The sequence below is a fragment of the Nomia melanderi genome, chromosome 3, assembly GCF_051020985.1.
Source record: "Nomia melanderi isolate GNS246 chromosome 3, iyNomMela1, whole genome shotgun sequence".
NCBI lineage: Eukaryota > Metazoa > Arthropoda > Insecta > Hymenoptera > Halictidae > Nomia > Nomia melanderi.
Window position 1 is genome coordinate 250,032 of NC_135001.1, and position 26,727 is coordinate 276,758.

Here is a 26,727-nt window from a genome sequence, read left to right on the forward strand (position 1 = left end):
TATATAAAACTATATAGAACTATATAAAACTATATAAAACTATATAAAACTATATAAAACTATATAAAACTATATAAAACTATATAAAACTATATAAAACTATATAAAACTATATAAAACTATATAAAACTATATAAAACAATATAAAACTATATAAAACTATATAAAACTATATAAAACAATATAAAACTTTATCAAACTCTATAAAGCTATATAAAACTGTATAAAACTATATTGAACTATATAGAACTATATAAAACTATATAGAAATCTATAAAACTATATAAGACTATATAAAACTATCTAGAAACATATAAAAGTATATAAAAGTATAAAAAACTATATGAAACTATATAAAACTATATAAATGTATATAAAACTATATAAAACTATATAAGACAATATAAAACCATATAAAACTATATGAAAATATGGAAAACTATACAAAACCATATAAAACTATTTAAAACTATTTAAAACTATATAAAACTATATATAACTAGATAAAAATATAAAACTATATAAAACAATAAAAAACCATATAAAAATATAAAACTATATAAAACTATATGAAACAATATAAAACCATATAAAACTATATGAAAATATGGAAAACTATATAAAACCATATAAAACTATATAAAACTATATAAAACTATATAAAACTATATAACACTATGTAAAATCATATAAAACTGTCTAAAACTATATAAAACTATATAAAACTATATAAAACTATATAACACTATGTAAAATCATATAAAACTGTCTAAAACTATATAAAACTATTAAAAAATATATAAAACTATATAAAACTATACAAGACTATATAAAACTGTATAAAACTATATACAACTATATAAAACTATATTGATCTATACAAAACTATTTAAAACTATATAAAACTATATATAACTATATAAAACTATATAAAACTATATAAAACTATATATAACTATATAAAACTATATAAAACAATATAAAACTTTATCAAACTCTATGAAACTATATGAAACTGTATAAAACTATATTGAACTATATAGAACTATATAAAACTATATAAAACCATACAAAACTATCTAGAAACATATAAATGTATATAAAACTACATAAAACTATATACAAATCTATAAAACTATATAAAACTATATAAAACTATCTAGAAACATATAAAAGTATATAAAAGTATATAAAACTATATGAAACTATATAAAACTATATAAAAGTATGTAAAACTATCTAGAAACATATAAAATTATATAAAAGTATGTAAAACTATATGAAACTATATGAAACTATATAAAAGTATATAAAACTATATAACACTATGTCAAATCATATAAAACTGTCTAAAACTATATAAAACTATTAAAAAATATATAAAACTATATACAACTATATAAAACTATATTGATCTATATAAAACTATTTAAAACTATTTAAAACTATATAAAACTATATATAACTATATAAAAATATAAAACTATATAAAACAATAAAAAACCATATAAAAATATAAAACTATATAAAACTATATGAAACAATATAAAACCATATAAAACTATATAAAACTATATAAAAGTATAGAAAAATTTATGAAACTATATAAAACTATATGAAAATATATAAAACTATATAAAATTATATAAACTATATAAAACAATACAAAACTATATAAAACTACATAAAACTATATAAAACTATATAAAACTATATAGAACTATATAAAACTATATAAAACTATATAAAACTATATAAAACTATATAAAACTATATCAAACTATATAAAACAGTATAAAACTATATAAAACTATATAAAACCATATAAAAAAATATAAAACTATATAAAAGTATATAAAACTATATGAAACTATACAAAACTACATGATAGTATATAAAACTACATAAAACTATATAGAACTATATAAAACTATATAAAACTATATAAAACTATATAAAACTATATAAAACTATATAAAACTATATAAAACTATACAAAACTATATAAAACTATATAAAACAATATAAAACTATATAAAACTATATAAAACTATATAAAACTATATAAAACAATATAAAACTTTATCAAACTCTATAAAGCTATATAAAACTGTATAAAACTATATTGAACTATATAGAACTATATAGAACTATATAAAACTATATAGAAATCTATAAAACTATATAAGACTATATAAAACTATCTAGAAACATATAAAAGTATATAAAAGTATAAAAACCTATATGAAACTATATAAAACTATATAAATGTATATAAAACTATATAAAACTATATAGAACTATATAAAACAATAAAAAACCATATAAAAATATAAAACTATATAAAACTATATGAAACAATATAAAACCATATAAAACTATATAAAACTATATAAAAGTATAGAAAAATTTATGAAACTATATAAAACTATATAAAACTATATAAAAATGTATAACATTATATACAACTATATAAAACTATATTGAACCATATAAAACTATATAAAAAATATAAAACTATATAAAACTATATGAAAATATATAAAACTATATAAAATTATATAAACTATATAAAACAATATAAAACTATATAAAACTATATAAAACTATATCAAACTATATAAAACAGTATAAAACTATATAAAACTATATAAAACCATATAAAAAAATATACAACTATATAAAAGTATATAAAACTATATGAAACTATACAAAACTACATGAAAGTATATAAAACTATATAAAACTATATAGAACTATATAAAACTATATAAAACTATATAAAACTATATAAAACTATATAAAACTATATAAAACTATATAAAACTATATAAAACTATATAAAACTATATAAAACAATATAAAACTATATAAAACTATATAAAACTATATAAAACAATATAAAACTTTATCAAACTCTATAAAGCTATATAAAACTGTATAAAACTATATTGAACTATATAGAACTATATAAAACTATATAGAAATCTATAAAACTATATAAGACTATATAAAACTATCTAGAAACATATAAAAGTATATAAAAGTATAAAAAACTATATGAAACTATATAAAACTATATAAATGTATATAAAACTATATAAAACTATATAAGACAATATAAAACCATATAAAACTATATGAAAATATGGAAAACTATACAAAACCATATAAAACTATATAAAACTATATAAAACTATATAAAACTATATAACACTATGTAAAATCATATAAAACTGTCTAAAACTATATAAAACTATTAAAAAATATATAAAACTATATAAAACTATACAAGACTATATAAAACTGTATAAAACTATATACAACTATATAAAACTATATTGATCTATATAAAACTATTTAAAACTATATAAAACTATATATAACTATATAAAACTATATAAAACTATATAAAACTATATATAACTATATAAAACTATATAAAACAATATAAAACTTTATCAAACTCTATAAAACTATATGAAACTGTATAAAACTATATTGAACTATATAGAACTATATAAAACTATATAAAACCATACAAAACTATCTAGAAACATATAAAAGTGTATAAAAGTATATAAAACTATATGAAACTATATAGAACTATATAGAACTATATAAAACTATATCAAACTATATAAAACAGTATAAAACTATATAAAACTATATAAAACCATATAAAAAAATATAAAACTATATAAAAGTATATAAAACTATATGAAACTATACAAAACTACATGAAAGTATATAAAACTATATAAAACTATATAGAACTATATAGAACTATATAAAACTATATAAAACTATATAAAAGTATATAAAACTATCTAGAAACATATAAAAGTATATAAAAGTATATAAAACTATATGAAACTATATAAAACTATATAAAAGTATATAAAACTATATAACACTATGTAAAATCATATAAAACTGTCTAAAACTATATAAAACTATTAAAAAATATATAAAACTATATAAAACTGTATAAAACTATATACAACTATATAAAACTATATTGATCTATATAAAACTATTTAAAACTATTTAAAACTATATAAAACTATATATAACTATATAAAAATATAAAACTATATAAATCAATAAAAAACCATATAAAAATATAAAACTATATAAAACAATATAAAACTATAACAAACTCAATAAAACTATATAAAACTGTAAAAAGCTAGATAAAACTATATAAAACTATATTGAACTATATAAAACTATATAAAACTATATAAAACTATATGAAACGATATAAAACTATAGCAAACTGTATAAAACTATATGAAACTGTATAAAACTATATAGACCCATATGAAACTATATTGAACTATGTAAAACTATATGAAACTATATAAAACTATATAAAACTATATAAATCTATATAAAACGATATAAAACTATATAGAACTGTGTAAAACTATACAGAAGTGTATAAAACTATATAAAGTGATATAAAACTATTAAAACTTGTTTTATATAGTTTTATATAGTTCTATATACTTTTGTATACTTTTATATCGTTTTATACTGTTTTATATAGCCTTATATATTGTTATATAGTTTTTCATAATTTTACAGATTTTTATACAGTTTTATATAGTTTTATATAGTTTTATAGAATTTTACATAGTTTAATATAGTTTTATATGGTTTTATATTGTTTTATATAATTCGATATGATTTTATACAGTTTTGTATAGCTTTATATAGTTTTATGTAGGTTTATATAGTTTTATGCAGTTTTATATAGTTTTATATATTTCTAGATAGCTTTATATAGTTTTATGTATTCTTATGTAGTTTTATATAGTTAAAATATGAAACAATATAGAACTATAAAAAGCTATATAACACTACATAGAACTTTTTAAAACTGTATAAATCGATAAAAAACGCTGAAATACTATATAAGACTATGTAAGACTGTATAAAACTTTATAAAACTATATAAAATTATATAAAACTACCTAAATCTATATAAAACTATATAAAACTATATAAAACTGCATAAAACTATATAAAATCTGAAATACTGTATAAAACTATATGAACGGTTAAAAAACAATTTGAAAAACATTGAAACATTATAGCTTTGTTCAATGTGTAACTTCTCTTGTAATGTTACGAAATATCGTCTGTATCTCATAAAAAAATATCAAAACATTTCTTCTGCAAAACTGCCGAGTGCGAAGGATAAAAAAAACACTAAAAAAAAGAAATTTGTCCCATTGTCGAAGGTGTTGATTGGCAACCCTTGCTCGAATGAAGGGTCGAACGTTTGTGAAAGCAGTTGGGCCTACGGCTGTGTCGGCCGTGTACGCGCTTCAGGATGCGGTCGATGATCGATCGTGTGATTTGCACCGATGAACAGAAGAAAGCACTTCCAACAAGTTCAATTGGCCGTCGAGCACTGCTAAAGGTACTACGTACATGCACATGTGTACGCCTGGCTGGCCTGTTCTTAATGGGAATAAGCTCATTCATCCCATATGAAACGGACGATCACGTGACCTCCGATCGTCTAGGTCTTTGATGTATGGTCATCACTGGCAATTAACTGTCAATTCAAGGCCGTACTTGTGTCTCCGAAACCCCGAGCCCTAAGTCTCAAGTGGCAATCATCCCTCGAGAAGAAAGACGAAACTGTGCCGCAATATTCGCCGACGGGAAAAGACCTAACCTCTAATATCGTATACTAGCACCCTTATATCCAAACATTCTAGGGCTTACTGTTACGTTCGTAGAATGTGTCCTAGTGTTTTGAGTAATTTTATAATTAATGTTTCGTTTTTTCACCAGTAACTGTCAGTATAAAATATTGCTTTTTTTTATTTATTATTAATTCGTGTGATGATTGATAAGCATTTATTCTTATGGAATTTTTAACGGTTGATGGTGATGGGGATAAACGGTGTAACCTCATATCCGAACATTCTAAAGGCTTCAGTTTGTTAAAATTTTAAAAATTGTTGTTTCTTTCAATTTTTCGTTTCATTGAAGTGGTAATAATATTTTATGCTCCTTAATTGTCTAATTATTATAATCATACTGTATCCTCAATTAGGATCATTAAGAATGTTTTTTATAGTTCAGTATAACAGTATGTGTATCCGATTTCATTCATAGGCATCATTTAGTAATAAGTGGAGAGAATTTTTGGATTAATTCTCTGGAACAATATAAAATGGAAATCAAGAATAAAAATTATGGTTTTGTCTGTTTTAAAATTATTAACGCCAATAGTGGCGCACGTGAGGTAGGTTAGCACAAATGCTGACAGTGACGTACCGAGTGAGGGACTCAGACAGAGACTTAATTCCAGTGCTGCTATAGGCGGGCTCCAATCGTGAACAATTTGAAAACTAAAGCGACATGACAATTTCGTCACGGATATTCTTATTTTGGTTAGTAAAATCGTTTCTTGTTTTAAACATTTATTACAAATAATTAAAAAACCTGTAAGATATTATTATAAACTCCTACACTGAAATTTGCAACATGTGGAAATTAATTAATCGAATTAATATCAAACACAAGATACTCGTTTTCATTAAAAAACTAATCAAACATTTTTTTAACAATAGTGTATTCTATTAGATACTCTTATTTCTTATATGTGATCAGTAGATAATTTTATTTTGTAATCGTTCATTGTTTAAATAAATTACTTTGCGACAGTACATTTACAAAAGATTACTTAATATAAAATGGAAAATTTATATTTTATTTCTCTACATAGAATTTATGGGAAATAAAAACATTTTCGGCTGTTGTATAACAGTATTTTATAAAATACTTAAATGTTCTCTCTAGTATGTGTGCAAAGCTATTTATAAATAAATAACGGCAGAAGAGTTTCTTCAATTTTTCAAAAAATTTATGTGACTCGTTTAAAAGCGAACAAATTAATTAAAAGAACTGACTTTACAACGATTTTATTGCCGATAAAAAGATAATTCTACGTGTATCACGATTAACTCGATTGGTTTCTGATTAAAGTGATTAAAAAACCACTTCGATAATATCGCCGTAAATCTCGAAAATAATGTACCGAGGGAATGACTCGCTATGCAAAAATAAGATTACATCTGCAAATCTATCTGTATCTAAACTGGTGTGCCTTCTGATTAGATTAGTATATATCTTATAATCTACAGATGTGTATTGTTTTCAAAAGAGAACAATAACATAATCTACAGAAATATCAAAATTATGAATGAACGTTGGATATTAGCTTTTCTTTTTTATTATAACTCCGTGATATTGTTGTAAACTGGTATGTCATGAAGAGAATATATTTAGAGCAATAACTCGCACACCTTTCTATGCTCATGAGGAGAAATGCGACAGAAAGGCTGCAGCAAGCCAATAACTACACTCCCTGTCAAAAATATAGCAGTCTCTATAATTTCAGTTTGATAATCATCTCATACAGTCAGCTGTAGATTCACTTATTATTGGGTTCTTTTCGTGTAAACTATATTTCAATCACTTTGCCAAAATGAATTCCAGCTGAAATCATCATATTCCTAATCTACTAATTTTTGATGATAACAAATACGTTGACTGTTAGAAGAGGAGGCTACGAAGAAGTTTCACCTAGAAAAATACTTTCATTATTTTCATATTTGAATTTTATTTAATACTATTAATAATATTTCATGGTTATTTCTATTATTTTACTGTTAGAAACTTTTAGTTTATCCGGGATGAATATAAAGTGAACTTGACAATGTTGGCTGTTGGTAAAATAGGATTCTGCAACAGGATATCACCAAGAATCTCAGTATCCAATAATCCTGATAAACAAAAGACAATCTGAAACTGTCAAAGATTGAAAAATCCATATCAATCTCAATTACCTTCAACCCCATGACAAATATATTAAAAAGTCATAATTTATAATATCATAATATTATTATATATATTATAATATTATTATACAATTCCAATAATATTTAGTATTATAATTAAATACTATTATATATGGATTATGATTATAAATATATGAATAAATACTATGAAATAATTTTGTTGTATTAACATAAATCCCTCACAAAATATAGAACGTACAAAACATTAAAAATATCTACGTAACACATAAAAATATACATTAAAAATAATTTTCCATGTTTAAACACTTCTCATACAACCTCCCTTCTTTTTGTTCTTCAATATTTTTTCTCTTGTACCGACAGGCTCTATTCACGCGATTTTCGTTCGCGTAAAACGAACTCACGTGGAACGGATTTTCGCGTAAATCGAGGGTCAGCTGTAACATTAATATAAATAATATAGAAATCAATGGATAGAACTATTCTATTTAAACGTTTCACAGATAATTACGTTAAACGAACTTTAACACTTTGACTGCCAACTAAATAACCATCAAAACTCCCATGCAATCGAAACAGTTTTCTTAATAAAGCAAAAACCAAAGAAGCAAGATTCTTCGCAACGATTACTTTATTGTCCTTGTATCTCACACATTAAATAAAACTTAGTTCGTTCGATACGTCACCAAGAAATGTTACATTAAAAATGGTCATTTTTTAACAAAGTATTAATATTGTACATGAAACTTTGTAATTTTCCTGTATTTAATCAAATGGCGACTGTGAATTACCTCTCGAGTGCAAAAGGTTAAATTTTTTTCGCAGGACATTACCTGCCGATCCTTCGCAAGCGAGAAATCCTTCTACATAATAAAACTGTCGAACAAGCCACCGGTGCAAGCGATTACGTCGAAAGAATGAGAACGTTAGGTCCACGACATACGCGACAATTTTGTCGGGGAGTGTAACCCGAGCATGTCGAATGCGGTACGGTAACGCAGACTACAATCGGCGATTAAGTGAGCGCGCCGGGTTGAATTCGTACACGCACCAACACGATCGCATCCTGTTCACTTTATTAAAATCACGGACAGCAGATATAATAGGGAACAGGCCGGTCAGAATAAAATGTACGCTGATCCCGACGTTGCTTTCTCGCTCTCCTCGAAAAAAACAATCTTGTTTTCCGGCGATTACTATCTAAGTACCCACAGCTGCGATCATCAGGCCTGGTCAATGATAACGTTACGATTAATATTATAATATTATTATTCTTATGATTATTATTGTTGTTATTATTACTATTATTATTGCAAGATCAAATAATCGGTTAAAATGATTTGGCAACGATAACGTTACAACTCATATTACGATATTATTATTGTTATTATTATTACACGATAAAATAATCGGTTAAAGTAATAATAATCGACAGTACTTTTCATTAGAAATGTTCATTACCTTTTGACTAAGTATTAATGATATTTTTCACAACTATCACGATTATGTTATATGAATTGAGCAGAACTGTTTTATTTCGATATTTTATGTGTTGATACGTTACTCAGAGTTTAACCCTTTGCGCTCGGTGCCGTCACAGTGGCGACATAAAATTTATGTTCAACAGAACACATTAACTTCAACAAATTTTTAATATCCATATATTTATTAGAAATCACCTATAGAAAAATAACTTTGTGAATTGATTGCTTGATTGCTTCGACTAGTTGGTGCTGTCACTAGAAAAATGTACCGATCGTAAAGAGTTAACACGTTGACTACCACGGTGGTTACCGATGACCGGAGCTTCGAAATTGCTGAAAGACAACTACAATAAAAAACTTGACTTCAAATAAAAATATTTAGTAACATAAGATCATAGCGTAATATGACTACTGTGATACTAAACCACTAATAAGTATTTTCAATATCATTTGCCTTTGTTATTAAAGAATAAATAGCACTATTCAAAATGCCAGAAATTTTCGTGGCAGCCAACGTGTTAATATTGAATTGAAAATTTTATAAGTTTGCTGCGTCGAATCAGGTGGCAACTAAAGGACGCTATTATTAATATATTAATATTACGTTATTATCGTTGTGATTAATGTTATTATTATTATTATTACTGTACAATAAAATAATCTCGATGATCGGTCAGTTCGCGGGGTTCCCCGGTGATTCGCGTCACGGATCGGTAGATCTGCCGCTATCTTCGCGAGATGCCCAGATAATTAGAGGTTAGGATATCATCGGGCAATTTCACTTTCGCGTGTGCTTTCTCCTTTTTCTATCCGCGGGCTCCCGGCTGCCAATCACAACTCGTTGGTCCAATTTGCTAATGCACAACGTTAATTGTCCAGTTAAAGTAGTTAGTTGAATTAGCGAATCGACGAACTCCGATCGGCAGATCCCGTTGCGATGCGACTATAAATGCGGTTTTCCATGGGAGCACACACCGGGCCGGACTAGTGAATGAAAGTCGGTCGTTTAATTCGATTAACTTGAATTTATCTAAATAATCCATCGTCGACTGAAGTTCACGGGTTTGAGATCGGCGCTGGGAGGATATTTCGTTCGGATAGCGGATAAGAGATAAGGGCAACGAACGCGATCGTGTACGATGACGGTGAATAAATTGTCGGATAAGAGTTTCGTAGAATAATTGTAAGCTCGGCTTTAATTACGTTGTTCTTTTATGTTACGCAATTGTTTTGCAGTGAACGTTTATTCTCCGTAAATAGTAATCGGTGATTAATGAATTTTCTGTCAAATTTTGTGAGGTTAGAATGAATAATGGAATGATTTGTTACGAATAAGTAATTATCTGGATAAAGTATCGATTAATACTAGAACTACTTATTGATAGATAAAAGCATTCATTATTTGAAATGATCTTGAAAATGAATAGCTTCATTTGAATACTGTAATGAATGTCTGAAAAAACTGAAAATAATATTGTTACAGATTTTTATAGGAATTACATGTTAATTATATTAAATGATAGTTAGTTCTAGTGTTAATGAAATTTGTTGGAAATAATAAAATAGTCGAAGCGGAAACTTATATACAAGATTCTGTGCGAGTTGTCTAAGGGATAATTAAAATTCTTAATTGTGAAAGATAATCGTATAAATAAGCCACGTGAAATTTCTGATGTTTTTATTTGTCAACAAAATGCTCGGTAATCCTAAAAATATATCAATATAATCACCGACGCTCGTGTTTCTAGTAGCTGAAATTTATCCGGCGTACAATGCGCTAATACCACAGAAATCCTAACGACAGTCTTCCGCAACGTTCGCATTTTGCATTGACATTGGTTTGTGTCTCTTGAATAAGTTTATGACATAGTGGAAGTCGTGCGATTGCACGTGATTGACCGTGTATGTTCTTTGTACGCGTATAACCACGTTTGGAGTTGTTGTTAGAAGAGGACTGTGCTTATCTTTTCTTTTGTAAGCTACTTCTGAAATTCCTAGAAATTGTCTGAATAAAAATCGTTGAAATTTAGTCATTGGTATTTTTTTTCTTCCTATCAGAAATTTATTAACAGGAACTTCGATATGTGTGCTTTATTAACAAGAAGCTTAATCATTCTTTTTTTTAAACTTAATCCTTTAATTTCCGAGATAATTCTAACTTTACAACTATAATCGCTATTATTGAAAAATTTATTATAAAACCCTCAACTCTATCATTGATTAATCATTAAGCTTCAAAAGACTAGTAAATCATCGCTAGAAGATAAAGTCTTACTATTAGCCAACGCTGCAATGTTTGAATCTCGCGCTGCACACAACCATACTATATCCTACACTGTCTATAAAGTAAAATAACTATACAAATATGAAGGAATAGTTGCGGTAATTGCGCGATCCTCTTTGCAGATATTGATTCAACGCATTTTATTTAGCAGTACTTCTATATTGACATTATATAAAATTTAATTGCCTTGATCAATGGTTTCAGGAAACTGAAATTAAAGCACGTTTTATTAAACTTTCTACTTCATAGTTTCTGGAAGATTTGTATATTCTATACATATCTAAATCTATCTATTAACCTACCAATTAATTCTTGATACATTACAGTTTATCTTTTAATGTTAAAAGAAGATACATAAAAGAACAAAATTGAATAACAGAATGAAACAAATAATTGTATATACAAAGGACCTAACCTCTCATCCCAATATCACGATATAAATAAATATTTCAAAAAATTCAGCTTAAAGTAAATATTCTTTCCCTCACGAAATCTGCGTTATCCTTGAACACTTAACATATTCACTGCCAAATAAACACTCATTAGAACTCCTACACAGTCGAAACAGTTTTCTTAATAAAGCAGAAATTAAAGAGTCAGAAAGAGAGAGCCAAGCGAGTTAAAATTATTTTTCAAAGTTCACTCATATATTCAGTATTGGCTTCTCGACATTTCTAATGACAATTATAAAATGAACTATTGAAAACGTTCAAAATTTAGTCTTTTAACAAAGCATTAACGATAAAGTAATTGCATCGATCATATTAAGGAAGAAATCATAAGGCAAGGAGTTAATCTAAAATTCCAAAATACATCTTTCGACACCTTCAGTATAAACCATTCATTTCTAAGCAACTCGAACACTATTTCACCCTTCTCGCACCTACCCCTTGGCATCTGTTGATTCCACGTCTCCTTTAACACTAAAAAACTATCAAAGGTGTCAAAATGACCCATTCCTGATTTCTCTTTCTTGCAATTATTAAAAAGATAGATATTCTTCCGAAAAATCATTAAAAAAATTGATTTAGCAATGCATAGACTTTTTTCCCGCGCCTCTCTATCTTTTCACCTTTCGCACTCGAGAGATGAAGGACTCTTACTATTCGATTCGATATACCAAAATCATAATGTCTTACACACAATATTAAACTCCGTATAAATATAAATATAGAAACAATAACTTTGTTTATTAACGTGTGTATGCTTTACCATTCAATTCTCAATAATTCATTGAAAAATAAACATTTCTAGTCAGACTTCCGAGTGTAAATGATTAAATATCAGATTTTACGATAAAGATTTCCTACGATAAAGCTTCGAAATTTAATATTCAATATTACACCTCGTACAACGCAACGTAACACGTTGCATACCGGTAACGAGAAATCTCGTTTTTATATAAAGACACTTAGCTATGCAGCTTCGCTAATTACCACGGCATTGAAAAAAATATAAAATTTAATTCGAATTGATTATCTATTTAAAATATGTTACATAACAATATGATACCTTAGTTTCTCTATGTATAGTGATATAAGTTGACCTCAGTGAAAATTGCCATCCGCACAATTCAGTTTTCTGAAAATCAACCGGTACGCAATGTGTTAAGAAAGATAAACTAGAAAATAATTAGTAAATAAAGGGAATAAACAATCTCCGTTCCCCAACATACATACAATCTCCCAATTTTCCAAAATATCTCACCATCAAATCCTAAATCATCCCTAATAAAAGCCTGCCAACCGCAAATGCTCAATATTTTCAAAAATATTCCCTCCTTAGCAGTACTCCCAAGTCAGAAACCCCGAGCGCAGACATCGAAATCATTTTTTCGTCTCAATCATTCCCCCACAGACGGTAGACGACAGAGTGCATGGACGAGCAGCTCGTCGAAGGGATGGCAGAGGGGTGTATTGGTGAAATGACAAAGCGACGTCGCCGCCGGTCGGTCGGTCGGTCGGTCGGTCGGTTAACGATAATCCGTTCGACACTTTGTCCCGTCCGATCGTAGATTGTCTGCGGCGCGGGTGTGTGATCTCACTCACACGCGCACAACGTGGATCACGTAGCCCTCCAGTGATCTTATAAAAGCGGCCGGCGCGCCGGGCATCGGCATCTCTCGCAGCCGACAACCGCTACGCGTTACAAGTGCCAACCGTCTGTCTTCTTTTTTCCCTCTCTGTCTCTCTCTGTCTCCTCTGTTGTGTACACCCGAAAATGGTGCAGATCGTAGGAAGATACCAATACGTCTCGAACGAGAACTTCGACGAGTTCGTGAAGGCGCTGGGCCAACAGGAATTGGCCGCGCCGTTGCTCGCCTCGAAACCTATCATCGAGATCACGCAGAACGGCGACCAGTGGACCGTTGTCGTCACGTCCGACGAAAGGAGCAGCACCACCACGTTTAAGCTGAACGAACCGTACGAGGAGAAGCTGCCTTCTTTCGAACGCAAGTTCCCGGTGAGTAGAAATCATTAACACGTCAACACTAGAACTACCGTGACAGTCAAATGACTGGTTTCCCTGTTTCGCAATTACTGATACCTTAACCCTTAGCACTCCAGGTTGTTTTGTAATCTATCAGCAACTGCAACTAATTTTTACAGTATTCCTAGCGAAAATAAGAAATGCTATAACATTTCTTCGATCTTTTATTCTCCTTCTTAGTGCAAAATTTGGATGTGTGGAAAATTTAATAATTTTACGGTAGTTTCTTTGCGATTCATTAAAATATTTAATATTATAACTGGTGCAATATTGGAGCCTATAGAGTTCAAAGGGTTAAAAACATTGATTATTCAAAATGATTTCGAAAATAAATAGATTCACGTGAATACTATAATGAGTATTCGAAGAAACTGAAAATCATCTATCGTGACAATTTTTGTAGGGTTCACGTTTCAATCGTATTAAATGCTCGGTAGTTCTAGTGTTAAATGCCGCGCGACTTCATAGAGCAAAATACACAAAATGGAAAACGTGTAATATTAAGTCACTTGATTGAATTGCATTATTGTCGCAGGTTCATATAGCTGAATGTCACCGCATTAAATAGCATTATTTATAATATAGAAATGCTTTTAAATAATCATCATTTAATTGAGCGAACTATGGTAATTCAATTTGGTTCGGGGTCACCGGTGTCCCCACGGCATTCAACGTGTTAACATTAACGAATCGAAGTGGGTAATTTCTAGTTTTCTATCGAAAGTTAGAATACGTTCGTTGAGATTCGAAGAGTTGACTGGTCTTGTATCCGTGCAGATACACAAATTTGAAAATATTTCGCAAACGCCCTCGTAATTTGAATACTTGTGGAACAAACAGTCTGAAATGGGTGAATTTGAGCCGTTCGGTGGTTTTGGTGTTAGATAAGTGAAATACAAAAGTGTTCGGGTTTATTACTGTTTGATTCTTTTGGAGATTGAGATTAGAATGTTGGAGGATATTGTTTTTGATACTCTTTGCTACGATCGTGATGGTGGATTTGATCTTTTGCACTCGATAGGTGACTCTCAGTCACTATTTAACCGTTTGCGGACGCACGTCGAACTTTCATGTTTATGATACTGAGTTGCGAGCAAATGATTTAGTAACTCGAATAGCAAGGTGCATAGTTTCCTTTTTCTCTATTATCTGAGCATCCGATGTATCATTTAGCAGAGTCTGCTGAGGGTTTTGTATACTGTAAAGAATCCTCGATCGTAAACGGTTAATTTGATACAGGAAAATCATAAAATCATAAATACATGCGTGATTTCTTGACAAGTTTCTTTCAAGAACGTTGTCTATAGCTCATCAGAAAGTGTTGAAGATTTCTAGTGAGAAACTTCCGAGTGCAAAGGGTGAATTCAATTGGAATGATGATGAAATATGGCGCTTGTGAGAGATTTATCTGGTTATATGTTGATGATTAACTTATTAGAGTAGTATGCACTATTGGATTCGATGTTTATAAGAAAAAATAAGATGTAGATGTTTGAGTTGATTGAATCATTTTTTGTTTGAAGAAACTATAGATTTAGATTTCACTTTTAATTCTTCGAAAATATTCAATTGTTAACGCTAGAACTATTAGATCTGTCAAAATGAAGCAATTCTTAACTTCTTCTTTCATAATTATTACAAAGGTACTGACACTTCTTTAAGAAATGATTAAAGAATTTGGTATAGTGATACCAAGCAGGAAATATAAAACAATTGAAATTTTATTAAATTCACGTTTCTAGCATTTATAAGGAAATATTCCAAAAACGGTTTAACACTTGAAAATAAATAGTTTCACTTGAATACTGTAATGAATGTCTAAAGAATCTGAAAATAATTTATTGTTACAATTTTTATACAGATTACATGTTAACCTTTTTAAATGCTCGGTAGTTCTAGTGTTAAATATGCCTTTGCCAATATTATATTATTATATAACAAACAAACAACAACATTCAAAATTTCTCTATTAAACCGGCATGAATTTATTAATCCGATCTCCGAATCTGATTTTCAATCAACCTCTGCCTCAACTCTTCAAACTGAATTTGATATTTTAATATTGAACTGCGCACAGCCGTCCAGTAATTCCTCCGAGGAGAATCTCTGGTTACACATCGAACGTCGAACCCGGGGAGATTGACTGCCGCGGTAACTCGAGCGGCAATTGACATCAGTTTGCTTGCAATATATTGTAATTTAAATGACATCTAATCGCAGATAAATGGTGGTATCGTTCGTCCAGAAATAAGCCAGATAAAAAATCGGTTTCGATAAAACTGGGAACACTGATATCGAGAGATAGTCCATGAAATTTCCTGTTCTCTAAGCTGTTTCACATCAACGATCGATCGTACTTTGTGAAATTACTTAAATTATGTACTTTATTTATGATAGAATCAGCAAAGATTACACATCAAATTTAGAAAGGAAGAAAGTTCGATTTAAGCTTGATACTTATAATATTGCAGATGTTTTTTCGATGAAAGATTCAGAGTTAGAACATTGAAAGGATTAAGATTGATCTAAAGATTCTTCTGTTTTTCATGGTTTCTATAATGTTTAACTTTCTGATGGTAAAAAATGAAATGACAACATGATAACATGGAGAATAATAATAATTTATGGTTATAAATGATTGTAATATAGCGACAGTGAATCTTGGATATTATATTAAAAAAAGATTACCAGAAATCAATTAACACAATTTTCAGAAAACTCAATTATATGGATGGCAATTTTTGGTAAGATCCACTTATATTGTTATACATAGAAAAACTCAGATATTATATTGTTATGTAATATATTTTAACCCTTTGACTTGCAATAACCTGTCAGTCACGTGCAGATTTTAAACAGAATGGAACAAGTATGAACATTGTTCGACGCTTTTGAGTTCAAATGAAATATTATTCTTCTGTTATCAACTATTATACCATAGAGCAAAGATTAATATAGAATATGCTTCTAATTCTGTTCCTTTTCTTAATAAATTATTAATAACGAAATAGTCGTATCGATTATAGCTGAGAAATAAGTGGTGATGCAAGGGGTTAAACAAATAATCAATTCGGATCAAACGTAATATTCCTTTTTAATGCCATGGTAATCAGTTAAGTTCCATAGCTAAGTTTTTACAGAAAAACGAGATTTCTCGTTATCACGCAATGTGTTAATTTTAAATGTGAATAACTGTAAATTGGAATTGTCAGTTTTTGTCCCATTTTTCCCATTTAATGGTACGTGAAAATTATGAAAAAATTCGGAGACGTTTCTGACATTGCAGTGCATGGCTGAGAATTTTTTAAGATTTTTCAATACCAAATTCTTAGCGTGAAAAATGAAAAACCTCTGAAAAACATAGAAAAATGTAGATTTCGCGATGAAGTATTCGAGCGACTTTAATTTTTATGGTGGTAGACATAACCCTCCTTAACCAGTTATATCTTTTCATTGGAACGTGATTATCGAAGGTGCTAAAGGAAACGTAAAAGAAGCGAGTGAATTTAATGGAACATTGATCTTTTAAAAAAGGAAGGAAGTAATAAAATGTAGAACGTATATTAATGGGGAGTAAGTTAATGTAATAATCATACCCTGCCGTTAAATAATGCAGGGGCTATTTATCCGATTGCTTCAATGAGAAGGCTATAAATAAAATTCTTTCTGCTTGGAACCAGCTACGTTTCACACCAGAACAACCGAGCATTTAACACGATTGATATCTAATCCCTATAAAAATTGTAACAATAGATTATTTTCAGTTTCTTTAGAAGTTCAGTATGTTCAGTGTAATCAGTATAAAAATTGTAACAATAGATTATTTTCAGTATTCAAGTGAAACTATTTATTTTCAAAATTATTTCGAATATTCGATGCTTTTAAGATAATTGCGAAATAAAAGAATCGAAATCAGCCATTTTGACTGTTAATTAACACTAGAACTACCGAGCACTTAATACGGTTACTATCTAATCCCTATAAAAATTGTAACAATAGACTATTTTCAATTTCTTTAGAAGTTCATTATAGTATTCAAGTGAAACTATTTATTTTCAAGATTATTTCGAATATTCGATGCTTTTAAGATAATAATTGCAAAACAAAAGAATCGAAATCAGCCATTTTCACTGTTAATTAACCCTATGATTTATTTTTTAACTAGTTTATTAGTTCTAGTCTTACCTTGAATATGCTAAGATAAATAAATTAAATCGAATTTCTTGGCGTTAACACGTTCCGTGTCACGTATACCATTTGTGAGAAAAGAATTTTAAGTGAAAATTTCAGGTGTCTTTTGACACCTTCGATAGAAATAGAAATATTAATTAATCGAGCGATCAAACTCTCCATTCGAAAACTTTCGCTCGAGCTTCTCCAGAACAAAATTTCTCGAAATAAACATTATTCGTTCGTCTGTTTGCAGAGCATCGCAACCAAGGAGGGCGAAAAGTTGAGGGTAGAAACAACTGTAATCGATGATATGAAGATCATCCGTGTCTACGAATTCACGGAGACCGGAATGCAAGTGGTAAGTGGAAAATAAAAAATATATATTCTTCGAAAGAAAAAATTTGATAATAGAAAATAACCCTTTGCACTCGAGAGAAATTAGCAGCTTTGATATTCGATATTAATATTGCTTCTTACTGGTTGATTCTTAAAAAAAACTGGGATGTTGATGATTTTCAATGAGATCAACTTATATCACTATACGTAAAATATTGAAATATCATCTTGTTAATTGATGCATTTTTCAATAATTTTAAAATAACCAGTTCTAATAACATTTAATACTTTGTTGACACTAGAACAACCGAGTATTTAAAACGATTGTATCTAATCCCCGTAAAAATTGTTAGTATAGATTATTTAGTGTTAACCCTTTGCCCTATGATTTCTTTCTGAACTCTGATCCATCCGACTATTTTGTTACTAAAAATGTATTGAAAATAAGAGAAAATTCCAGTCTCATTCTACGTCAATGTGTGCTCTAAGGTATAATAATCGACAACAGAAGAATATGTAATTTGCATTCAAATTAACTAATATTTTCTTTTGTTAAATTCTGTTTGAAATCTTCACGAGTCTGACACCATATTGTAGGGCAAGGGGTTAATCGACCATCACCATATCGTGAATAACATTTCATGATCGTCAATGGATGCCAACGGTACCCCAAGACGAAATTTTATATTTAATAATAATAATAATAATAATAATAATAATAATAATAATAATAATAATAATACAGAGTCATCGAGGAAAAAATGCAACAGAAATTCAGAGTGCAAAGGGTTAAAATGATCATAATGTACTTTATCGCGAATTGCACATTAGAAGGCGGTCGCAGACTAATTTTCTAATGATTAATTCAATAATTATTGAGACTAATTATTGTAACGATTTCCTTTTCAGCACGTGTCCGCCACCTCGGTCGACGTCAAGGCAGTACGTACATACAAGAGACTCTAAATAAAATCGAATATTTAGATAAATAAATAATATCACTCTTCCATATGAATTGAGAATAAAATTTTTTTACGATTTCATCGTTGTTCTTCTTCCCCGCCATCCACAGTGATCTTAACACTAGATTGACGGACATTTGTTATATAGTTTATTCTATTGTTCCCAGAAAGATTGATGTTCGTTTAGATCAGAGCTGGCCAAACGTGGCACATTGAATGATTGCAAATGGAGCAATAATGCACTAAACAATAAAGTGTTTCTCGAACTCGCGTAAATTAATTAATTCAATTGCGAGATGGAGTTATTTCTTTTCCTCCCCTAAGCGAAACAGATCCTACCCATCTCCCTATTTTCCTAGCCCAACTGTGAATGCAAGAAAGTCGAAGAAGTGCTCGAGTTATATGGCGCATCTGAACTTGTCTGTGAAAAAAATTGGCGTATGCAAAAGGTTGACCAGCTCTGATTTAGATCTAGGAAATGAAATGTTTAAAGCTGTATTACTAGGAACCATAATCACATTGGATTAATCAAAACCGACCCAAACATTTACAAATAATGTTTATAAAATTCAATATGAATGAAATTTACTCGTCCCGTAAATCTAGCGTTAAAAATTTTGAGAAACCACAAATAGGGTTCCACTGAATTAAAAAAAAAACATACTTTCACATATAACAGTTTCAAATGAACAGGATAATTTACACGAATAAAGAAGAATCGAAAGAAAAAAGGACAAACTTTACGTATTAAAACGATACAATGGACGAATACAAAAATAATAATAAAAAAAAGTGACACGCTCATACGCACTGAGATAAAAAAAAAAGAAAACAAAATTAGAAACTTCTGCGGTAGTATTATAAATTGTTTAAAACACTTTTTACTTCTTTATTCATACTATTTAGTGGCAGTAAAGATTGTATACTTGTTTTAAAATGTATGATCAGTCACATCAGTAAAAGTGGCAACAAAAATAGTCCGGTAGGGGTATGGTGTACTTGCGGAAGGGACAATGATAATCCATCTACGTTCCGTTTCTTCCGGAATCCTCGATCTCTCTTCCGAATCTTCTCTCTCTCTCTCTCTCTCTCTCTCTCTCTCTCTCTCTCTCTCTCTCTCTCTCTCTCTCTCTCTCGTTCTCTCTCACTCTCCTCTTCGTCGACATCCGCTTGGAACACGGTGGAAACGCTTAAAATTCTGGATCGACGTCCGTTGCGGCGCCGTGACACAGAAACCGTTCTCGTCTCGTTCTCGTTTTCGTTATTTGTTCGAATTTTTATTTAATAATATGTATCACATTAACTCATCAAAGTGCTGTACATAAAATGGATAGAGAATACATAAGAATGGTATTAATGAATGACAAGTATATAATATTCTCTTGTAGTATACTCAACTTCGGAATAGGAACAAACAAAAAAAAATAAATATATGGTACCTGTTGGTTTTCGTGTGTGTGTGTGTGTGTGTGTGTGTGTGTGTGTGTGTGTGTGTGTGTGTGTGTGTGTGTGTGTGTGTGTGTGTGTGTGTGGTGCATGCTACGTTGTATGTATGCGTGTCTCAACGCGGTCGTACAGTGTGTATCTACGTGTATACATACGCACTTGTGTGACAGATGTGTGTTTTGCTTCGTGTAGTTAGACGTGTACAATTCGTAGAATATGTAGATAAGTTCTCCTTCATAAAGATTACGACGATTAATCATTTATCAAGTATAATGGACATATAAAATTAAAAAGTATAAAAAGACCGTCCAGCTTCGTGTTTTACAATAAGTAAGAATATGTTAAGAAACCGACACTCGTGCGGTCAAGTGTGACGCGTAACGCTTCCTTCGGATCTCGAATTTCATATCTCGTCGGGTTAGTTGGTTGCGCCTGTGTCCTCCTCTCTCGTAACGCATCTTTTTTTTTCCTTCGCCCCTTAGTTTTCTCCTTTTTCTTTGATCCTCTCGTGTACGCGCATGTTTCGCATCTAACAGGCCAGTTGCAGCACCACGTACTCTGGTTAATCTCAGAGACCGCTTGGGAAACGCGTTTCGATTTATTTACAAAACAACCGATATCCTCTTCCTCGTTGTTAATCTTCTCTCAGTTCCACGTTACTCTCTCTCTCTCTCTCTCTCTCTCTCTCTCTCTCTCTTTAAATTCTCTTCCTCTTCCAGCGAGACATCATTCTTTTTCCAACACGACTGAAGCAGTCAGAAGCGATAGCATATATTTTGTTTATTTTTCTTTTTTTCTGTTTTAAAGGATATGCTCTCTCCATTCTCTCTCTCTCTAGCTCTCCAATAGTCACTCACTCGGGATAACACACACACACACACACGTACACCCTCTCTTTCTCTCCCTCCCACTCTTTCGATCAACATTCGCCCCACTCATCCACTCTGTCCTCTCCGCGCCGATACAGATAAACGGATTCGTCACATCATCGGTACATGTACACATTAATATATTATCTTTTATACTTTACGCTATTAGTTATTAGTAAAAACTCCGGTTCCGGTTTTCGTTATATGTTCCCTAATAAGCTACTTCAGCGGATGTTTCCTCCAGCCTCCCTCCTCGTAAAGAAAGAACGACATTCCCGGTGCGCGACGTTACCGATCGACATAAAGCTAAGGATCGAGCCTGGACGTGGTCCGCACCTGGCATTCAATCGGAGCTCATGATCAGCTGGTTGTCGTTCGGCGTTACCACCGGCGATAAGTCTTTCTTCGGCACGTCGTCGATGATCCCCGTCATCTCGATCTTCTCGGACACGCCGTTCTGCACTACTTTGCCCTTCTCTTGGGTCTTGCCGACGGACAGCTTGCCCGTCACTTTCGACACAGCGGTGACCTTCTTCACCGGCGACGAGGCGGTGGTGGTCTTTGTCGTTGACGACACTCGCTTGGTCGTTGTAGTTGTCGTGGTGCCAACGGACGAGCGGCTGGTCTTGGTAGCGGTGCTTCGCGCCATGGAGATCTGTTTGTTCGCTGTCTCCTTCACCTGCTTGTCGATGATGGGTTTGTTGGCGGCGGTGCGGGGCTTCGTCGCGTTCCCAGCGGTCGGCGCTGATTTCGGTCTCGCGCTGCTGGTTGCGGTTGTCGTGGTGGTTGCGGTGCTATTGCTGGTCTTCGCGGTCGTCGTGGTGCTGCTGCTGGTCTTGGTGGTCGTGTTGGGCTTGGCGGCCGTGGCGGCGGACGCTGGCCTCGTCTTCGTTGTCGTCGTGGAGGTGACCGCTCGCGTGGTCGAGGTCTTCGTTGTTAGCGCGGCCTTGGTCGTCGCCGGTGACGCCTTCACGGCGGATGGTTTGGCGGCCGCGGCGGCCGGCTTGCTCAGCTGCTTCACGTCGCCGTTCGCTGTGGGTTTCTTGTCGCTGGGAGCCGGTTTCGGAGTGGTCGCGGCGGGCTTCGGTTTCGCGGCGGCGGTCGGCTTCGCGGCGGGTTTCGTTGTGGATGTCGCGCTGCTTGTTTTCGCAGGCTTGGCTGCTGCTGCTTTGCTGCTCGTTGTGCTGGAGAGCGACGCCTTCTTCGGGGCATCCAAGTCTTTGGGGCGCGACGGCGTGGTGGCCGTCGGCTTCTTTGCCGTCGCGGTCGACGTTCGCGTTGCGGAGCTCATCGTCTTCGAGGGGGATGTCGGGTTCGACTTCTGACCTGCTTTAGGGGTAGCTGTGGCTTTCGTCGGCTTCGCCGCGGGCTTCGCTTTCGCTTTGCTTGGGGTCGTCGAGGCTGCTACTACTGCTGCTCCTACGACCACGGCGGCCGCTGCTGTTGCGGTTGCGACGATGTCTGAAGTTTTAGTTTCCACGACCTCGGGAGTCTTTCCCGTTTCCTTGGCTTCCGAAACTTCGAGCTTCTCTTCCTGTTGAATCTTGCATATCTCTTCGACAGCGGGCTCTAGAGGCTTCTCTGGCTTTATGGTCTCCGTCTCCATGACTTGCTCTTCTTTTGGAGTTTCTTGTGGAAACTCTGGAACAGAGCTGCTTACTGGAGCTTCGTCTGGCTTGGGCTGCAGCTGGCATTCCAGCCCGGTGAATTCTTGCATGGACTCGGATAGGCAGAGTGCGGCTTCCTTCGCTTGTTTTATTTCTTGCGCTTTGACTTCGGGAATCTCAGTCTCTACCGGAAGCTCTTCCTTTGGCTCAGGAGTTTTCTTCATGGGACAAACCATGACATCAAGGTCTAGTAGCTTCTCTTCAACGATCGCCGGAGATGGTGGTGGTGTCGGTTCCATCTCGATTTCTTTCTTCACGCTGATTTCTTGGTCTTCGGCGAAGTCTAATAGATTATTCTGGGTCGGTTGAGGGGATGGTGCTTGTTCGACAGGTTTTTCTTCGATGAGATGTACGTCTTCATCCAATTGTTGAGCTGCTGGTTCGTGTACATCGACGTTCTCGACTGTATGCGGTTGGTAAATATCTTTGACAGGGGACGATACGCGAATATTATCCTCTATCACTGGAGAAGATGCACGGACATCGTCCTCTTTCGTCGGCGACAGTACACGGATATCATCCTGTTTTGTTGGCGACAGTACACGGATATCATCCTCTTTTGTTGGCGACAGTACACGGATATCATCCTCTTTCGTTGGCGATAACACGCGGACATCATCCTCTTTCGTTGGCGATAACACGCGGACATCATCCTCTTTCGTTGGCGATAACATGCGGACATCATCCTCTTTCGTTGACGATAACACGCGGACATCATCCTCTTTCGTTGGCGATAATACGCGGACATCATCCTCTTTTGTTGATGATAACACACCGACATCAACCTCTTTCGTTGGTGATAACACACGGACATCATCTTCTTTCGTTGGTGATAACACACGGACATCATCTTCTTTCGTTGGTGATAGCACATCCTCTTTCATTGGAGACGATGGGCGAATATCATCTTCCTTCACTGGAGACGATGGACGGACATCATCCTCTTTCACTGGAGACGATGGACGGACATCATCCTCTTTCACCGGAGACGATATGCGAACATCACTTGTGTCAATTAACGATGGCTCCAGAAGGTCGTCTGCTTTTTCCGCAAAGGGATCGTAAGTACGAGTCTTTACAATTAAAGACCATTCACAGAAATTATCTTTCAACGGAAACAATTCGCGAACATCACCTTTGAACGGAGACGACTCACAGACATCATCTTTGAACGCAGACGACTCACAGACATCAACTTTGAACGCAGACGACTCACAGACATCATCATCTTTGAACGCAGGCGACTTACAGACATCATCTTTGAACGCAGGCGACTCACAGACATCATCTTTGAACGCAGGCGACTTACAGACATCATCTTTGAATGCAGACGACTCACAGACATCATCTTTGAACGCAGGCGACTTACAGACATCATCTTTGAATGCAGACGACTCACAGACATCATCTTTGAACGCAGGCGACTTACAGACATCATCTTTAAACGGAGACGACTCGCAGACATCATCTTTGAACGAAGACAATTCACAAATAGCATTTTCTTCTACCAGAGACGGTTCACAAATGTCATTAATTTTTGGGGGAGAAGACTCGCAAACGTCGTGTGTCTCTATTGCTGGCTGTTCAGAGGTGTCTAGTATTTTCTCAGGAGAAAATGAACGGATATCAACTTTTTCCATGGGAGAAGATGGTCGAACATCAACTTCTTCCACGGGAGAAGCTGAACAGGCATCCGATTTTGCGACAGGTGACTGGCAAAGATCTCTAGATTCCATGGGTTGAGAAACATCGCTAGATTCTACATTTGTTTGCACGGCGTATTGTCCAGGTGTGAATTCCGTAGCGTCAGGTTTTAGCGTGGATTGAAGAGGTTCGAAAAGTGGTTCAGCACTCTCTGTTGGTGCTACGACGTCACTAGCCATAATGTCAGGTTCAGGTGACAACGAGGAAGGTGTGCCTGTCTCTTTAATGCTGCTGGTTTCTTTCTGGAATTCGCTTCCTGGGAGCAAAGCATCCTCGCTGGTTTCATCGATGGGTTTGGTTTCGTCGATGTCGGCGCTAGAAGGCGATAGAGGCTGCTCGTTGTCGACGGACACGGCTTCCTTGTCCGACTCGAACTCTGCAGAATAATTCTCTGTCAGAGGAGAATGTTCGGGTCTTGTGGCTGCTTGTTGCTCCATCTGAGAAGACTCCGACTGCATGTTCAAGAACTGGAACGGTGACTTTGGCTTATCCGGGTGCTCGATGAAAGTGGCTTCGCTCTCTTCTTGCTGCGAAGACAAGTTCACGAGGTCCGCGGGCTCTCCGGGGAAGGCTGGCGTGTGCGACGGTTGCTCGGCTTCTGGCGAAACCAGGGTCGTGAGTTCAGGGTGCAATTCTGGCGACTGTACTGCGAGACCTTGCTCCTCGTCCTCCTCTTCTATGCTACCGTTCTTGTCGTCCAGGTCAGTGTTGCTAAGATTGTGCACTGCGTTCAGGTCGACGCCCTTGTCGAACGCTGCCTCGAAGTCGCTGGGAGTGAAGGACATGGCCATGGGGTCTTTGGCTATGTCGTAGTCGCGCTCTGAACTTGAAAACGATTCGTCCACCGCTGATATCCCGGTTCTGTGGAACTCGGTGGTTGTTAGGAAGCTGGCCGACGACTCGTCGCCGAACTCCGCTTTCGTTGATGAGATCTCCGAGTCGTCTAGGTTCCCTGAGAAGCCGATGTTCTTCTGCCGTTCGGCCATAAAGTCAGTGACGTCGTTGCACTGCAGGTGTATACCATTTTGATATTCTTTGTCCTCGGACTCGACTTCCCTAGGTCGCTGGCATACTTCTTCCTCGAACTCGCTTTGGCTGGGCACTTGGATGTCATCCATTTGGGGGACTTGCTTCAAGGGCGAGCCAGAGATAGGGTAGTCCATAAGATTTAACCGGGCCCCTGCAAACTGAGGCGAGACTGGGACGAACTCGGCTGCGTCAGGGTTCAGCTGAAAATCCATGTCTTTCGACTTTTCCTTTTCTTCCACGAAAGGTTTCTCCTCTTGGTGATCCTCTTCTTTATGCTCTGCGCTAATCTGTGGACAGAAATTGATTTTTTGTGAATATTCTTGGATTGTGTTGGAACATTTGTGTATTATCTCAAGAAAGAACGATACTTCAGGAATTGAATGCAGAAAATGTATTTATGAATAGTAACAGAAATAGAAGTATAGAAGAAGTT

At 33.4% G+C, this 26,727-nt stretch overlaps 2 protein-coding genes across 3 annotated transcripts in view; one reads left to right on the forward strand and one right to left on the reverse strand.

Moving 5' to 3' along the window:
• Positions 1 to 13,721: 13,721 nt before the first annotated feature.
• Positions 13,722 to 19,658, forward strand: Fabpl (FABP-like protein). Its single transcript, XM_031987740.2, has 3 exons — positions 13,722 to 14,081; positions 18,535 to 18,639; positions 19,527 to 19,658. The coding sequence occupies exons 1-3, from the start codon at positions 13,839 to 13,841 to the stop codon at positions 19,581 to 19,583; spliced, it is 405 nt and encodes a 134-aa protein (XP_031843600.1). The 5' UTR covers positions 13,722 to 13,838; the 3' UTR covers positions 19,584 to 19,658.
• Positions 19,659 to 20,444: 786 nt separating this feature from the next.
• Positions 20,445 to 26,727, reverse strand: part of LOC116431804 (uncharacterized) — a 151,098-nt gene continuing 144,815 nt past the window's right edge. For both annotated transcript variants that reach the window (XM_031987693.2, XM_076365875.1), the window contains one exon: positions 20,445 to 26,581. In XM_031987693.2, the coding sequence (XP_031843553.2) occupies positions 22,238 to 26,581 (4,344 nt within the window). In that variant the 3' untranslated portion in view covers positions 20,445 to 22,237. The remainder of the gene's footprint in view (positions 26,582 to 26,727) is intronic.

What these genes read in the sequence shown, in the direction of transcription:
- Fabpl (XM_031987740.2), top strand. Translation starts at nt 13,839, where the DNA reads ATGGTGCAGATCGTAGGAAGATACCAATACGTCTCGAACGAGAACTTC. An exon ending in CTTTCGAACGCAAGTTCCCG is followed by an intron (nt 14,082 to 18,534) that starts GTGAGTAGAAAT and finishes GTCTGTTTGCAG; the next exon opens with AGCATCGCAACCAAGGAGGG. An exon ending in CGGAGACCGGAATGCAAGTG is followed by an intron (nt 18,640 to 19,526) that starts GTAAGTGGAAAA and finishes TTTCCTTTTCAG; the next exon opens with CACGTGTCCGCCACCTCGGT.